The 18,895-nt window shown below is 44.8% G+C and overlaps 1 protein-coding gene across 1 annotated transcript in view; it reads right to left on the reverse strand.

Moving 5' to 3' along the window:
- LOC126480783 (protein jagged-1b) overlaps window positions 1-18,895 on the reverse strand; it is a 580,451-nt gene that overhangs the window by 123,908 nt on the left and 437,648 nt on the right. Inside the window, exon 3 of the mRNA XM_050104094.1 lies at window positions 4,320-4,374. Coding sequence (XP_049960051.1) covers window positions 4,320-4,374 — 55 coding nt within the window. The remainder of the gene's footprint in view (window positions 1-4,319; window positions 4,375-18,895) is intronic.

An 18,895-nucleotide genomic window follows, 5' to 3' on the forward strand; every position in this document is an offset into this window, starting at 1 on the left:
TCCTTACACGAGGCATCATAACAACGTTTCACCAGGCAACGTCGGCCAACTCCTGTTTGTGTATGAGAAATCGGTTGGAAACTTTCCTCATGTCAGCACGTTGTAGGTGTCACCACCGGCGCCAACCTTGTGTGAATGCTCTGAAAAGCTAATCATTTGCATACTACAGCATCTTCTTCCTATCGGTTAAATTTCGCGTCTGTAACACGTCGTCTTCGAGGTGTAGCAATTTTAATGGCGAGTAGTGTACACACACACATGTACACGCACGCACACACACACACACACACACACACACACACACACACACACACACACACACACGCGCACAGAGAGAGAGAGAGAGAGAGAGAGAGAGAGAGAGACAGAGAGAGAATCACGTAGAATATTGATGTGAACTCCCACAGCATCATGCTACCTATGAAATCATGTAACCAGCGCGGTAATTTATTATTTAAACCAACACGATCCAATACAGCAACAGCAGCTGTTTCAGTAAGACCTACGATATAATGTTGTATTTACAAACTGAGTGAAAAACTGGAATTTTATGGACGCAATAATAATTGTACCGAGCTTAATGCCCAGGCGCAAGTATTTTAATTGGTGGCACTTCAGCGATTTGCGCGTCCCAATCATCCAATCGGCGAAAGGTGACCTACAGTTTAACGTGGATTACTGTAGTAGTCAAGCCTTCGAAAATGCTCGCTGCATGTCTCGTCGGTACGAGGACGTTTCTCAACGGTCCGGCCGCCTTCACCACAGCGTTCGGCCTTTCTGAGGAATTCAATCCCTGTCAGCGTGTCCAGAGGTCTTTTCTTGTCAAATGACATACTAGTGAGACAATGTAGCGTTACTCCAACGAAAAATGGAGTGGGAGATAAACGGAATGCAGGAGAAATACTTTGCTTCGTGCTCCCTTCAGAGCTGAAAGCTGTTCGGTATTTTCAAAGCCTTCTTGCCACAGGAAGCAAACTATCTGCGCACCTTTCTAAGCCCTGCACGCGTATCGGCATGCTGCGGAGTGAGACGCAGTTCCCCCGCTTTTTGCCTCGCGTCTACTTGCCGTCCTATTCGTAGAGCTCGTCAAGCCGTGCATTCCTGCTATGCGGCGATCCACTGCCGTGACCATGGCGTTCCGAATGGGCGTTAGCCACCTATTCGAACAGCTCTGCAAATTAACCTTCGATACATCTCCAGAGAATTTTGCTGGGCGTCCTGTGTCACGACATGTAACGAGATACACTTGCATAGTCCAGCGGAATCGTTTTGCTTATTATAAGCTGAAATGAACATTTGATGTTCACCCTATTCAGCTACGTGCCTATTTAAGCACTCAGGTGCGCACGTCTTTTTCAGACACTGAGCTGCCGTCCAACCACTACTACTTCGTTGAAATACAGTACCGGGTTTTCTAAACCTCAGTTTAGGCTCTCGCTCCAGCACACTACGTTAAATTGTCAAGAAGAAGCGAAAATTTCAGTGCATCGTTTGTTCTAACGAAGCAGAAAACTGTAGTCTGCGGCTGACTTGCTGAACGTACAGTACTATCTTAGTTTGCATCTGGTGTTCAGTAATGAAGCCTGGTAGTAATTCTGAGACTACTGACATGCATACGGAACGACTGTATGTTAATAATGGGCAAATAAATAGTTGCAAAACTTTCGTAACATAGGCGTTCAACTCCCGATGGCTGCTTTGTAGCACAAATATGCAAAGTATCCTGCGATTATCTCTTCCAGCGCTCAGAGTAGTTCTTTACGTTCTTTCTCCACCCCCCCTCCCACCCTCCACTGCTGTCCCCCCCCCCCCCCCCCTCCCGTGCATGTACAGCGCAACAGATGCTGGACGCGACAACAGTGTATTTTGACCACCTACTCTTCGCTGCTGGTTAAGGTGGCCAGTGTTTCTTCGTAGGAAAAGTGTGCGCTGTCACTTACCCGATCCCTTAATTGCTTTGCGGGAACTCGAAAAAGACCCCAGAGACAACAGAAGAAATGAAATAAGCGAGGCAGAATTCCTCCGTAAATGAAACGCTCTCATAGTACGAAGGCCGGGCAAATTACCGCAGCTTAAAGTGCACGGGCACTTTATGTTCGTTCTCTCGAGAGTTACGGACGTCACGCGATGCGCATTATTTGCACTGTACGCACCTGAGTAATTACCGTAGCGTGAAAACCAGTGCGAAGGGACTCGGTAACAGAACTCAGACATGAAGACGCTTTTAAGCCTAACAGAAAAAAACACTCATTTCTGGAAATGTTTTCAGGCGTCCTTACCCAATTCACTGTACAGCATATCTAAAATTGACAGACAAGAATTTCTATCCCATTTCGTATCTACTGTAGTATACTAAGAAGAGACTTACTAGACTTTATAGTCTCCTCAAAGTTATTCGATATATAAACTGGCTATGTAGTCCACCTATGGAAGAACGTAGTTCCTGGGGACTTGAACGTTACAAACACCGTTTTCCTCATTTGTTTGCTGTTCACTGAGGATCTCGCCTTGATACAAGATGACGAACACGATCTGCAGGTAGCATTCTACTAATTATCACAAGTCTGGGAGGAGTATGATTGGGCATAACCTAACAAAATGAACGTAATTGCATGTCGAGAAAAATGAATAACACCGAGTATAATAATCTATCAGAATCATCTTCCAGAAGAAAGATACAACAGTATTAAATTACCAATACGATATTTGCTATCACAAAAGTCGAGTAGTGATAATAAGTTTCGCACATATGGAAACACTGTCACAAACAAAAGAAGGAAAGAATCTCAACTAGAGCATTAGAAAGCAACGCTGATGCGCGATCTACTATATGACAGTGAGCAAATGAAGTGTAGTTCTCAGTAGACAGAAAACGGAGCACAAAAATTACGGAACTAAATATAAAGCCGTCAAAAGACATCATTTAAGAAAATATGATAAGTGGTACGCTTATGGCGAACGAACGGAAGGCATTAAGATCCCGCACACAGAAAAACCACAAATAAGTATACAGTGAAACAGACGGCAGTGACTTGGACAAAACTTATCTGCAAGGTTATAACTTTATTAAAAAAACGGTGGACACAGAAGAAAATGAAGACTTTTTTAAGAGTTAGCATTCCACACTAACGCGGATACGCGCTGGTTATCAGTCAATCCGAAATACGAATTTCTCTGCTTGATGGGTCCTGTGGCTCATGTAGCGGGAAATGGTCTTGCCGTTCGCCATAGAACATTCCAGGTGCTACATTTTAGTTGTTCGCCGTCTCGTGGATCTGTTGTTTCTCTAAAACTGAACTGAATTTAACTACCTTACTCGACGGGTCTCCACGGTAATTAAACTTCACAGAATACCATATGCCACTGCCTTTAAATGCACCATCTGATCAGCAGTTTAATTAAACCTTGGATAATTTCAGGCTATCGACTACTCTATTTCAGAAAATTTTCTTGTTATCCTCGGCCGAAATATTTCAAAATTAAAGTCTCGCGATTGACTCGTACAGCCATTTAGTGCGACAGGTCTCCAATGACTCTACCAACCGACTGCTACTGCTAGCGGCACTAGACACAGGGCAAACAAACCCATGTATGTGGCAGAAATGCAGTTTCACTTATTCTCACAATTCACCGACACTGTCACCCTCCTCGTATGTAAATATCGATTTTCGGACAGTGACCTTACAACCATTTGTGCCGATTCAGTAAGATTTAGTACAAAAATTTAGCTCATATTTCATTGGCATTTGTAATTAGATTTATCAGTTCTACGAGAGAAGAAAAAGGAACACAAACAACGTGTCCGCTGCGTTACTACGCCACGTTTGCGCCATTGACGGGAGTACTCACACAAATAGTAATTTATACTGCACAGTTGCCTTATCAAGGGTCACCCTCCGTTTCAAACTATATCCCGAATTATTGCGGCTACAATGTTTCAGGTGCGAGTGTGAGCATATCTCGTTATCCACACGCTGCGACTGCATGAGAAGCGTGGCGAATTACTCGTACCTCGTTGTGCTGCTCCGATGGCTGATTTACGAGCCGTTCACAGCGTAAAATTCAGATCGTACGAGCTCAAGTCGAGCACGGAATGTATAATTCACCACACTCACTCACTCACACGCACACGCAGGCAGTGTAAAAGCAAGCAAACGTCGCCCAATATCGTACGGAGCAATGTGTGTGCTCGGGGCACGAACTGTAGACACATGACTCCCCGCACGATGTTGGGCTCACATCCGTGTTTCGTAATTGTGCACCTTTATATTTTATCGCACAGTAAGTCAGAGGGGAGCATAAGCCGTAATAAAACTTACCGGGCTGTGTGGAGTTGTCCAAGTCGACGGCTTGCAGGATGAGCGTGAAGGACTTCTGCAAAGAGAAGAAGAAAACACTGTGTGAGCCAACACAAGCCAAGCCAGGGGATTAAGAGAGCCTCGCATGGGCACACAGAGAAAAAGAGAAAGAGCGAGCGGGTCTAGTGATCAGCGCTAACAGCTTTGGTAAATAAAAGCTGGAAGAGAGCTCTTGCGACTCGCTTCAGCACCGCGCCATTGTCTGCGAGGTGTTTCCTTTCGGCAGAACGCCGCTCAGCTTGCGGCCCAACTCTGCAACGGTCTTTGGAACAAACATTTTTTATGTAAATAGAATAAAAATACACAAATTCTTTTTATCTACTGCAACGTACAGGAGAGCGCTTCAAGGAACATGCAAAACGTGTAAATGATAAGTGAATCACAATGCGGTTGTAAATGCTCGCCCTCATACAGCTGCGAAAACAACCCGCCTGTTCCGAATCTAAGCAATTTGTAGCTGGTCGTACCATCTTCTTCGTGGTAGTCCTATCCTTCTGCCGTTCTCGTGTCTGTAGTCGTACAGACAGTGGAGAAAAATACGGAGATATCACGAGAAACGCATGCTTGAATACAAACGGAGATGCTGGCCAAGCCTGAGGGTTGCACTGTTGTATTTGACCACGAACGACACCTTTGCAACGGCCGCAATACGTTGCAAGTGTCAGTCCCGGTCAGAACAGTGTACTGTGTAGTTTTGAGTGCATCATGTCGGAGCTCAGTGCATTTGAACGTCGTCAACTTGTTGGTGCTCGTAATGCGTGTACTTCCTTAACCAAAGTAGCTGAAGTCTTTGGTGCCTCAAGAGGTAGCGTATCAAAGATTTATACCTCATACAGGGAAAGCGAAAAAACATCCTATAACTCACAACGAGGACGAAAGTGTATGTTAACTGAGCGTGAAGGATGTGATGAAAAATAAGAGGACTTCAGCTGAAAAAGTCACTGCGAAACTGAATGTCGAGAGCTCTGTCAGCATCATAACAACGCATATGCAGGGACATGCAAAGCGAGCTGTAATTCAAGAACCACTCGGCAGTGATGCAAATGCCCGTAACATGAAAACAGAATATCGAAACCATAAAAGCTGGACTATGGGGCAATGGAAGGAAGTTAATTGATCTAATGAGTCTTGTTTCACACTGTTTCCAACTACTGTCCGCGTTTACGTCCCATGAGTGAAACACGGCGGGGATTCGGAGACGATTTGAGCAGCCATATCGTGGTATGCCATGGACTCAATGGTTAACCCGTAATATCGCATTACTGCCAATGAATAGATCAGGTCCGTCCCATGATTCAGTAGTTGTTCCCCAATGGCGATGCTGTGTTCCAAGCCGACAGTGGCCCTCTTCACAAAGCTCGCATTGTCCAGGACTGGTTTTATGAGTACGAGGATGAATTGTCGGATCTTACTTGGACACCACAGTCACCAGATCTCAATATTATTGATCCTTCATGGTCTATTTCGGAGAGAAAGATGCGTATTCGCTATGCATCTCCAGCTTCGTTATCTGAACTTGCCACTATTTTGGAGGAAGAATGGTCTAAGATCCCCTTTAAAAATATGCAGGTTCTGCATTTACCCATTCGGTGACGACTGGAATCTGTCTTGGATGTCAAAGTGTTTCCTGCACCGTCACAGGCATGATAATGTGTAATGTTTGTTGTTGGGTTGGGGTTGTTTTTGGGGAAGGAGACCAGGCAGCGAGGTCATCGGTCTCATCGGATTAGGGAAGGATGGGGAAGGAAGTCGGCCGTGCCCTTTCAAAGGAACCACCCCGGAATTTGCCTGGAGCGATTTAGGGAAATCACGGAAAACCTAAATCAGGATGGCCGGACGCGGAATTGAACCGTCGTCCTTCCGAATACGAGTCCAGTGTGCTAACCACTGCGCCACCTCGCTCGGTGTGTGTAATGTTTCTGGTGTTCGATAGTTTTGTCCACCCCCAGTATTCCTCAGTTTGTATAGTACTTTGCAGCGGACATTAAATTGGATAAGCAGCAAACTCTCGATTTTCCGGTTTAATACTGGCCTGAGACTGTAAGGGTAATCGAAATACACCAGTATTTTAAAATGCTCTTGTTTTTAGCGGAAGCTGCTATTTTCTACACATGAAACACGTCTCATTTGCAAACTCACTGCGTTATTCTCCAGAAACTAGCATTTTGTTTACGGAATTACGCTTAAAACACACTGTATTTCGATGTACTTGATATCAGTTCGCTTTCGAGAAACAATAGTACATTTTTTCATGTTACTCTTTTTTATTCACTTTTTCCTTGACGCCTGGTCTCTTTTTCTGTGGAGAGTCAAAACATCAGTATAGTCAAATGTATTTTCTCCTACATAATCCTATAACATATCAGCAGATTCAGTAGCTCGACGAGTTCCTCGATCACTTCTTCTTCTCTCTCTTCCTCTACCCAGGAATACACAGAATAATTTGTACAGGCAGTAAGGTCCCGATTATCACTGTGCGGACTGCAATCGGCATCCTCTTCTGAGGGTAAAGAAATGACTCTCAAGCGTAATACTGTGTTATAAACGAAAAGATTCCTTCTGACTGTAACAGAATACTTAACGTTTGATTGTTCTTTCTTTCAAACGTCGACGAACTGTGAATGGGCAATCTGCACCCCGAAAATAGGAAATTTTCTGTATAACGGCTACATTGCTCGAGTTGGGAATGTGCTGTCTACGTACACTGTTCTTCTTCACAGTAGTGGGACACTGTGCAACTATTCCGTGTAAGACCGGAAGTACTGTATGTATCATAAGACTGGTCGCCGGGCACGTGATCGCACAATTATGGAACACCTGCGTCTCTCAATAAGGGCGGAGTAAAAAAGAAAAAAGAACAAAATTTCCTCTAAACAAATTGCCTTTCACGCGCGATATTTCTTACGAGAAGTCGAAGGACAGTAGGAAAGAAACACAGACACAGAGAGAGGAAGAAATGTTGGGCGAAGCGACATAAAACTTTGCGCTCGAAGCCCGTTCTCCTTGGTGTACGACTCGGGAAATTGGTCGTGGAAATACGGGACTTGTTTGCCTGTCGCGCCAATTGAATTATAGGAGTAACGTCTGAGGACATCTCCACAGAATGGAGCGCAAGGGAGTGAGAGGGAAGGATGCTGGGCGTAAGAGGATTGGGTGGAGAGGGACGGGGAGAGGGGAACCCGTGGTATGTGGCTGTGGAAAAAAAGGCAAAATTAATTACGGATAAAAAGACCGTCGCCCGCGTGTTCAGCGGGTAGGCTGTTAAAAATCTGGCAGTTGCAAGAGAGCACCTGGCAGTGGCGGCCGGCACCGGCTGGCCTTGCTGCGTGTGTGCCTCCGCCGAACAATTATAATGAGTCGCATAAATCGCAGCCCCACGCCGTCACAGCTGAGCGCCGCTTAAACGGTTTCCAGCAGCGACGGCCACATTTGCGCTCGCTCCGTCCCACTATCAACGGCTGATCTCCAGTCAGATGGTGGACCGATCGCGGCGACCACATCGAGTTATCGGCAGTTGCTCTGGAGTTGTTATCTGCTTGCGACGTCACTGCGACAGTGCTAATTAAATAATGTGTTGGTGCAGCATTATGAGCATACCACTTAAGTGACTGTTTAGCTGTAGCAACTTTTCCTGAAGTTTGTAGTATTCAGCCAGTATGAGCAAATATTATTGCAACGACTAGATGTTTACTTCCACTTATTTTCAAATACGCGGTTTTAACATGAAATAAATTCACAATTGCGAATAAGGACAACCATCAGCTGTAGACAGGAGCCGGCCGAAGTGACCGTGCGGTTAAAGGCGCTGCAGCCTGGAACCGCAAGACCGCTACGGTCGCAGGTTCGAATCCTGCCTCGGGCATGAATGTTTGTGATGTCCTTAGGTTAGTTAGGCTTAACTAGTTCTAAGTTCTAGGGGACTAATGACCTCAGCAGTTGAGTCCCATAGTGCTCAGAGCCATTTGAACCATTTATTTGTAGACAGGAATGACGACAATGAAAATTTGTGCCGGACTGGGATTCGAATCCAGATTTTCCGCTTATTGCCTTATCGTTTGGCTATCCGTCCACGACTCACGACCACACCCAAACTTCCATGTCGTCGTTCCATTCTACAGCTGATGGTTGTCCTTATTCGCAATTGCGAATTCATTTCATAACGGCTGTAGTCGCCGCAGTGTCTGGAACTTTGCATGGTAATCAGATAACACAGGCACTGCAATACCGTGCTTCGTTTTTATCAGATAGTCCGCCCGCCTACTTAGCTGGGGGGGGGGGGGGGTTCCGTGCTCGCCTTCCGTGCAACCGGACTTGTGTTCGATTCCCGGCCGGGTTGCAGATTTTCTCCGCTCGGGGACTGGTTATTGTGTTGTCCCCATCACCATTTCATTCTCATCACTGGCGCGCAAGTCGCCCAATGTGGCGTCGACTGAAATAAGACTTGCACTTGGCGGCCGAACTTCCCAGATTGGGGCCTCCCAGCCAATAATGCCATACGTTCATTTCACTTCATCAGATATTACACGACTTTTGATGAGTGTTTAATACACAAATCTCTGTAAAACACCATACATTGGATTCTGCGACACAGGTCGTTTTAGAATCGATAGGCAGTATACTCTTTAAAAAGAACATGATTGTATAAACGCTGTTATCACGTCTGGCAGCAGAAGCCCTATTTCCAAAAGTTACACCTATTGATGTATTTCGTACAACTGTGAGAGATCTGTGTTGATATGTGATATGGAAACATGACAGCAGTGAAGAAGATATTTTAAGATTTTATATAAATGTATTGTACCTGCTTTGTACAGATAAGGTTTTAGACTGCGGTTTCATTCTATATTGTCACTATTATGTATCGCACGATACTAGAGAGGTTTAGTATAGGTTCTTGAACAAGCGATGCTTTGCACCTATCAGATATTGAAGATATGTCTTTTATTTCTTTGTCGTATTTGTATATATCGACGCAAGCTGCTCAGTAGAGATAACTTTTAGTTATTTAACGGGACCATGCTCAGCACAAGCGGCGCCTTCTTACCCATGAAAAAGCCGTTCGCCGATAAGTCACATAATTACGTAACTACATAATTATTTAATCAGAAAATTAATTTTGTTATTATGTGTTTGTTGTTGCCGACATGCCTACAGTTCAGTTTTCTTCTTCAAGATATCAAAATATTACTTTTGTGAGAAGTATAAATAAATTAATTAATTAATATTAAAGGCTGAAGGTAGGCTCATGCAATATGCAAACTACAGAGAACATTCCTCAAAGAAATTTAACATTGTTTTGATTATTGGGGAGGAGAAATACGCGAAAGAGATGGTAGCAGCTCTGACACATATTGCTACTGTTAATTCTAGATTCCACAATACAATTACGATTCTGTCTTTAAAAAGATGATGTACTTTTCTAATGGCTGACGAATAATTTTGAGAACAGGAATACCGATGAAACTTACGAACATACAAGGAGTTCCAAACATTTAGCGTCAAAATTATGAAGACAATATATACATCTTTTACAGTTTCTCTTTTTGTGTAAAAATTTCATATCGTTAATCTAGAATGGTGGCTTTCATATTCAGGTTACTAATGTACATATATTTAGCCTATACTTATGAATTATGGTTACCATTTTAGTGTTAAAATATTCTATTTAAAAACGTCGAACAGATATATATTAATAGCTTAAGATACATTACGTTTTATGAAATTACTGTCTAATTTGGTTCTTGGGGCAACAAACGTTCTCAGGTTATGTGAATGAGTCATACGAAAAGTGAAATTTTAGAATATTGATCCCCCTTGCAAAATTTCTCTCATACTATTCCAGGCAGCAAATCATTTACCCCTACGTGTATCAACGAACGTATTTCGTTACCTTCATCTCTGAGTGAGACATCAGGGATGTCCACGTTACGTGTGCGTATTACAGTGCGATTTCTGTGCCTGAAGCGATCAGAGGACGGAACACCAGCGCTTGCATGGGGAAACTATACAACGGACGATGAGATTCTGAATTTTCATTGTCGTACTACGAGAGACAATGTACACTACTGGCCATTAAAATTGCTACACCACGAAGATAACGTGCTACAGACGCGGAATTTAACCGACAGGAAGAAGATGCTGTGGTATGCAAATGATTAGCTTTTCAGAGCATTCACACAAGGTTGGCACCGGTGGCGAACCTGCATCGTGTTGACATGAGGAAAGTTTCCAACCGATTTCTCATACACGAATAGCAGTTGACCGGCGTTGCCTGGTAAAACGTTTTTGTGATGCCTCGTGTAAGGAGGAATGCGTACCATAACGTTTCCGACTTTGATAAAGGTCGGATTGTAGCCTATCGCGATTGCGGTTTATAGTATCACGACATTGCTGCTCGCGTTGGTCGAGATCCAATGACTGTTAGCAGAACATGGAATCGGTGAGTTCAGGAGGGTAATACGGAACGCCGTGCTGGATCCCAACTGCCTCGTATCACTAGCAGTCGGGATGACAGGCATCTTATCCGCATGGCTGTAACGGATCGTGCAGCCACGTCTCGAACCCTGAGTCAACAGATGAGGACGTTTGCAAGACAACAACCATCTGCACGAACAGTTCGACGACGTTTGCAGCAGCATGAACTATCAGCTCGGAGACCATGACTGCGGTTACCCTTGACGCTGGATCAGAGACAGGAGCGCCTGCGATGGTGTACTCAACCACGAACCTGGCTGTACGAATGGCAAAACGCCATTTTTTCGGATGAATCCTGGTTCTGTTTACAGCATCATGATGGTCGCATCCGTGTTTGGCGACTTCGTGGTGAACGCACATTGAAAGAGTGTATTTGTCATCTCCATACTGGCGTACCACCCGGCGTGATGGTATGGGGCGCCATTGGTTACGCGTCTCGGTCACCTCTTGTTCGCATTGACAGCACTTTGGACAGTGGACGTTTCATTTCAGATGTGTTACGACCCGTGGCTTTACCCTTGATTGGATCCCTGCGAAATCCTACATTTCAGCAGGATAATACACGACCGCATGTTGCAGGTCCTGTACGGGCCTTTCTGGATACAGAAAATGTTCGAGTGCTGCCCTGGCCAGAACATTCTCCAGATCTCTCACCAATTGAAAACGTCTGGTCAATGGTGGCCGAGCAACTGGCTCGTCACAATATGCCCGTCACTACTCTTGACGAACTGTGTTATCGTGTTGAAGCTGCACGGGCAGCTGTACATGTACACGGCATCCAAGCTCTGTTTGACTGAATTCCCAAGCGTATCAAGGCCGTTATTACGGCCAGAGGTGGTTGTTCTGGATACTGATTTCTCAGGATCTATGCACCCAAATTGCGTGGAAATCACATGTCAGTTCAAGTATAATATATTTGTCCAATGAATTCCCGTTTATCATCTGCATTTCTTCTTGGTAAAGCAATTTTAATGGCCAGTAGTGTAGTATAATATATTTGTCAAATGAATAGCCATTTACCATCTGCATTTCTTCTCGGTGTAGCAATTTTAATGGCCAGTAGTGTAAATAAGGATATATATTAGGCGATTTAGACAGCTTTGATCACAATAAATCAAGCCTAAATGCCTTTCAGTCCATTGGGCAAGTGGAGTTACATCTCTAACGATCTCTCTACGGTGCACTAATGTTCCCCAGTGATGTAAGAAGAAAAATCACGTGCAAGTCGACTTTATCAGCGTCTCATAGACGCCAAGACAGAATCCTTCCAGAATATGAACGTTGAGACGAAGTGCAAGCACATTACCGTGAACCAAAAGAGCGCCGTGTGCAGCAGGAAGAGAGCAGTGGGGAGTGGGGACTGCAGGAGCGGTGCGGACAGGCGATTCTAGGTGCAAGTCATGCGCGGGTTCGCACTGCCGGTGGTGGCTAGGCCAGGCCAGCTCGTGTGTGGTCCAGGGCGCCGCTATCGGCGCATCTCGGCTGCCCCTCGCGAGCGAGCAGTGCCACCGCCGTCGGCGGAATCCGGCCTAGCGTCGCAGCTGCCGCCTAATAGCGGACACGGCCGCCGCTCTCATTAATCACGCGACTCTGCTGCGCTACTCGTCCCAATTAATGGCCTCCTAATTGCGAAATCAAATCGCCGGATCGCTCATACTCCTTCAAGAATATTTACTGCGCGTCTACCGCTGAGAACCACCCGTGTTTCTCCACCAGCTTGATCTCCACGTGATGCACGCCCTTCTTACTTTTCTGCTACTTTACGCCCAGGGTTCAGACGGTAAGAAGTTCATCGCTGTAATGTTTAAAAGAAGAAGATCGACAACTTTTTAATAATTCTCACACCATGGCACTGGTTTATCATAAGAAGTGTTCACGTCAACAAGCATTCGGAGTAGGTATTAAAATCCATGGAGAAGAAATATAAACTTCGAGGTTCACCGATGACATTGTAATTCTGTCAGAGACAGCAAAGGACTTGGAAGAACAGTTGAACGGAATGGACAGTGTCTTGAAAGGAGGATATAAAATGAACATCAACAAAAGCAAAACGAGGATAGTGGAATTTAGTCGAATTAAGTCGGGTGATGCTGAGGGAATTACATTAGGAAATGAGACGCTTAAATTAGTAAAGGAGTTTTGCTATTTGGGGAGCAAAATAACTGATGATGGTCGAAGTAGAGAAAATATAAAATGTAGACTGGCAATGGCAAGGAAAACGTTTCTGAAGAAGAGAAATTTGTTAAGATCGAGTATAGATTTAAGTGTCAGGAAGTCGTTTCTGAAAGTATTTGTATGGAGTGTAGCCATGTATGGAAGTGAAACATCGACGATAAATAGTTTGGACAAGAAGAGAATAGGAGCTTTCGAAATGTGGTGCTACAGAAGAATGCTGAAGATTGGATGGGTAGCTCACATGACTAATGAGGAGGTATTGAATAGAATTGGGGAGAGGAGGAGTTTGTGGCACAACTTGACAAGAAGAAGGGACCGGTTGGTAGGACATGTTCTGAGGCGTCAAAGGATCACAAATTTAGCATTGGAGGGCAGCGTGGAGGGTAAAAATCGTAGAGGGAGACCAAGATAAGAATGCACTCAGCAGATTCAGAAGGATGTAGGCTGCAATAGGTACTGGGAGATGAATAAGCTTGCACAGGATCGAGTAGCATGGAGAGCTGCATTAAACCAGTATCTTAAACGTTTGTTAGTTTGAAGTCAATATTTTTTGACGTAGAATAAAGTCGTACCATAAAGATAAGTATATTTAATTAGCATATCCAAAGTACGTTTTATTATTTTACTAGTATGAATATAGTGTGAAGAAGCTTTCGAAAACAACCTGAAAATAGTGGATAGAACTAAATCTTATCAGCCTCCTCCACAGATGAAGTATATGTGAATAGACCTACAAGAGAGCATGACCACGTTCATACTGTACTACAATCACTCTATGGTGTAAAACTGAACGAAGTCTTGGATGAAACGCAAATACAATGCTGAGATAAAGATGTGAAGCAGGTGAAGGCGCTGTTCATATATGAACTGGGGATGGGTGCCGCCGCCGCTGCGACAAGAAAACGGTAAAATTTCTCTTGAACAACATCACAACCAAACAATTCCTTAATCCACAGCGTTTCCCCTTGCATGAGGCAGTGCGTAACATACTGTAGAGTAGAATGAGAGACCCTTTACTAGAAATACGATGGTTGTCCAATAAGTAAGTTCCGGTCTCTCGCGAAATGGAAACCATAGTGAAAATCAGAAATGTTTTATTTGCAGCAGTTAGCTACCCTTCCAGCTACTTCTCTAGACAGTCACCACTTCGACTTAGGCGTTTGTCGTAGTGTACATACCAACTTTCCAATATCCTCGCCACAGAATACAGCCGCCTGTTGTTTCCGCCAATTCTCTAAGGTGACCCCCAGCTCGCTGACTGCGCCAAAATAGCGTCTTCGTAGCCAGCGGTTCATGTGAGCAAAGACGAAAATCAGAGGAAGCCACGTCTGGGCTGTATGGTGGCTGATCAAACACTTCCCATCGAAAACTCTGCAGGAACGTCTTCATTGCCCCTGCACTGTGCGGGTGAAATTGTCCTGTAGAAGGAAATGCAGTTACTTTATATAGGGTTGCGTGAAATCAGGCGAAATGTCTCGGCGGGCATCCGTACTTGACGGGAGACCATATATTGCAGAGCGATATGAAGTGGGACAAGCATGTAATGGGGAAGGCGGATCGTCGTCTTCGGTACACTGGTAGAATTTTGGGAAGATGTGGTTATCTGTAAAGGAGATCGCTTATAAAACACTAATACGACCTATTCTTGAGTACTGTTCGAACGTTTGGGATCCCTATCAGGTCAGATTGAGGGGGGACATAGGAGCAATTCAGAGGCGGGCTGCTAGATTTGTTACTGGTAGGTTTGATCATCACGCGAGTGTTGCGGAAATGCTTCAGGAACTCGGGTGGGAGTCTCTAGAGGAAAGGAGGCGTTCTTTTCGTGAATCGCTACTGAGGAAATTCAGAGAACCAGCATTTGAGGCTGACTGCGGTACAATTTTACTGCCGCCAACTTACATTTCGCGGAAAGACCACAAAGATAAGATAAGAGAGATTAGGGCTCGTACAGAGGCATATAGGCAGTCATTTTTCCCTCGTTCTGTTTGGGAGTGGAACAGGGAGAGAAGATGCTAGTTGTGGTACGAGGTACCCTCCGCCACGCACCGTATGATGGATTGCGGAGTATGTATGTAGATGGAGATGTAGATATTCTAGGCATCTTTATGTGCTCACTGTGCGTTCAGAACTGCATACTGCAACGTGGCGCGACCGATGGGCGTGCTGGAGACACTGCCCAACACTTCTATGCAAGCTTCATAGGGTTTTCATTTCGCGACCGATAGCAACTCATTTTATCGACACCCCTCGTCGAAGAGAAGTCTGTCACTAATAAGAAGTCTATCACAGACTCTAGGAGGAGGCCAATTGCCCCTCTTGCCTCCCCCCTCCACCCACCCCTACCCCTTTCCCCTCCTGACGACGCTTCTGGGACCATCACCAGAGACCTCCGCGTCAGCAACCGGCGTCGCTGACCACGGAGGGATGCGGGCGTTAAAAGACAGGACGCCCCCGACAGCAGCGACGATAGCGTCGCGACGGCAGGGTGAGGGGGAGGGGGTGGCGCGGTTAAGGCCGACACGACACGACCGCGGCAGGCTGGCGGCGCTTCAGGAATTTGCGCATCGCGCCGTGACATCTCGGCAGCTGGCCTAGCGGCGCACGCGCGCGCCCGGGCCAACTGATACACGCCGGACGGCGCCGAACTCTCCAGACATCATCGGCCGCATCGCGTCTTGTCCGCCGCGCTCCTCAATCCCGCAGCGAGACGTGGCGCGAATGCATTGTGACAGCGCGGACACCGTGCAGCTCCTCGTCGGCAGCCGAGGTGGCTTAATCCCTGCATATCCTTTTCGCTACCCTTCTCAACGAGAATCCCTCATGCACTGAAGGTGCTCTTATTGGCAACTTTGTGGGAGAGGACGTTTGGAGGGGGGAGGTGGGATGTCTGACTGGCTTGATGTGGTTCGCCATAACTTTTTCTCCTGTGCCAACTTCTACATTTCAGAGAAGCCCTTTCTCAGTTATGGTTGTACGGGGGACTGTTTTACCTTGGAACACTTTTCAGACCAAAAATTTAACGTATTTTCTTATTCCATTTTTAAATGGTGGCACTCACTTTTTATGTGAGCTTGGAATTCTGGAAGAAACCGGTGAATTACTACACCTGGAGCACTGCACTGTACGGAGCAGAGACGCGGACGACGAGAAAAATAAAGAAAAAGTACCTAGAAAGTTCTGAAATGTGGTGCTGGAGAAAAATAGAGAAGATCAAGTGGACAGATCGGGTGACAAACAACAATGTCTGGAGAAGAGCTGGAGAGAAGAGAACTATTCAGAATACGATCCTTGCCGCGCTGAATGTCCGTGCGGTTCGAGGCGCCATGTCACGAATTGCGTGGCCCCTCTCGCCGGAGGTTCGAGTCCTCCCTCGGGCATGGGTGTGAGTGTTGTCCTTAGCGTTAAGTTAGTTTAAGTAGTGTGGAAGTCTAGGGACCGATGACCTCAGCAGTTAGGTCCCTTAGGAATTCACACACATTGGAACATTTTTTGAATATGATTCTTCAGAGGTCGACCAACTGGATCGGGCACACACACACGAGGGACTCACACGACGTAGATGAAACTACAGGATGAGGAAGGAGAAGAATTCAACGCCTGGATAACATGAAAGACGGAAGGAGATACAGCAGACTGAAGGAAAAAATTGAAGACACTAGAATCGGAAATTCTTTGTGCCATGACACGGACCCGCTATTAGGCGGAATACTGCATTATAATAATATTTTTCTGAAATTACAGAAATTATCGCGGAAAATTAACGTGTATCCAATTGTAAAACAGTGTTCCAAGGTACAACATGGTCGTGTACCTAGGAACAAATACTGTACTGAAATTTGAAAGCGTTGCAATCGACAAAATTTGGTCTTCTATCTGTTACTGTATTACTCCACTACACACGATAACCAGCAAATGAAATCAAATATGCAGGAGTATTATCAAACACCGGTTAAAAGTCAAACAAATTTTGAAATGGAAGCTATTTGAAACTAATACAAATTTCCATTTTCAAGACAGGTAAAACTGTTAAGACATTGGCGAAACACAGGTAATTATCAGATATCCAGTGTTGCATGGTAAAAAAGCTTTCATCTGTTCCAACGTCCAAGATGGTTCACGACCAACGACGTATGGGTTTACGGTACACGCGTTATATTCGTATGTAGTTTTCAAATTATATGCAGTTTTACTTGCCGTAAAATTCTGTAACTGAAGACTTAAGAAAATATATTTGATGCATTTAAATATGTAAAACTCGAAATATTAACAAGTGCTGCATTAAGCACAATCTCATGTCTAGTAACAACCCCAAAACTTCAAAAATTGTGGGAACTGTTTATCGCCATGTCTAGTGCGCCTTCCTTCGAGTGATTCTAAAACCAATCATTCACCTTAAGTCCCGATCAAAAAACATCATGTTTTCCTGGATACAGTATCCACTAATTATAACCATCTCCCCTATGTGTTCCAATCTCAGTCTTCCGCTGCAAATTTTACCATATAGAGCTGCGTCACCAACGCTTCAGTTGTCTTCTTTTCCGGATTTTCGCGCAACCCATTATTCACTTCCATACAATGGGCTACTACAAATGAACATTCTCAGAAATTTGTTCCTCAAAATAAGGCCGATGTTTGTCGCTACTAGACTTCTTTTGGCAGGGAAATCTCCTCTTTGCCTGTGCTAATCTGTTTTCTAAGTCGTTCTTGCTTGGTCCGTCACTGTTATCGTGTTTCCAAGGTAGCAAAATTCCTTCTCTTCTGGTAGTTCCTGGTCTCCAAATTTGACTTTAAATTTATCTCTAATCTCATTTCAGTTACTCCTCGTCACTTAAGCCGTTCTTCAGTTTACTGTCAATCCACAATGTGTAGTCATTAGATCATTCACCATTTCGTTCACCACCTCGTTATTGCAGCTAGTACACCAATATCCATCTACAGTGATTAGTGGGGAAAAAAAGAATAATGAGACGAAACAGATCGAAAAATCGGACAATCTTGATCCAGAGAACGCATCTCTCCACACAATTCGAGCAACAGCTTTGATTCGAAGAAACGGTAGCTGCGATGACACTATTGTTCATCCACATGAACGCTGATGTTCTGTTCTTGTTCGTTAAGTGCTTCGTACAGAAACCGCTATCCGGCAAGTAGCACGCATGAACGCATTCATGGCAATTTTAGTCGTTACGGGAAATGACTTGGCACATTTTTACGCACATATCATACAGGATTCCTTTCCTTAACCTTGGCAGGTAGGAGCGGAATTACTGAATCACTCACTGGTGTCCTCGACGTGAAGGTGCACTTGCTCGGGCTGACGCGCGTATTGGACGGTAGCTCGCTAGGCAGAGTAATTAAATGAATCCGTGCAACGGATCAGGGACGGCTGCTCTCACATTGTGGCAAACTTGTATAGTTTTTCTGAGCAGTTACCTGTACTACTTAGGCGAATTTCGAACGGTTGCTCATTTCGTCCGAAATATACGAGGGGCACTTCGGGCATGGTGGTTAAATGGTTACGACACTGGATTTGCTTTCGATAGGAACAGGATTCAAACCCCTGTCTGCAAATCCTGTTAGGTTCTTCCTGATTTTCCTACATGGTTCATGGCAAATGCCAGGGTGGTTTCCTTAAAAAGAACACGGCATCTCACCTTCTGCATTCTGAGTTTTGTTAAATTCTAATCTGCGTTCTATCCTATAGAACATTCGAAGTGTGTTCAAAAAGTATCGCGAATTTTGTGATGTCGCGGGTTGTATTAGTCCGATTCGTGCGGTTTTTCGTTGTTGTGTTAGTAAACATATCTGAAAGATTCCTGTATACTGGTAGTCATAATGGATGTTTTCTCTGTTGTCAGTTGTCGAGAAGATTAAATGCGTTACGCTAC

This window comes from Schistocerca serialis, chromosome 5, assembly GCF_023864345.2.
Source record: "Schistocerca serialis cubense isolate TAMUIC-IGC-003099 chromosome 5, iqSchSeri2.2, whole genome shotgun sequence".
Taxonomy (NCBI): Eukaryota; Metazoa; Arthropoda; class Insecta; order Orthoptera; family Acrididae; genus Schistocerca; species Schistocerca serialis.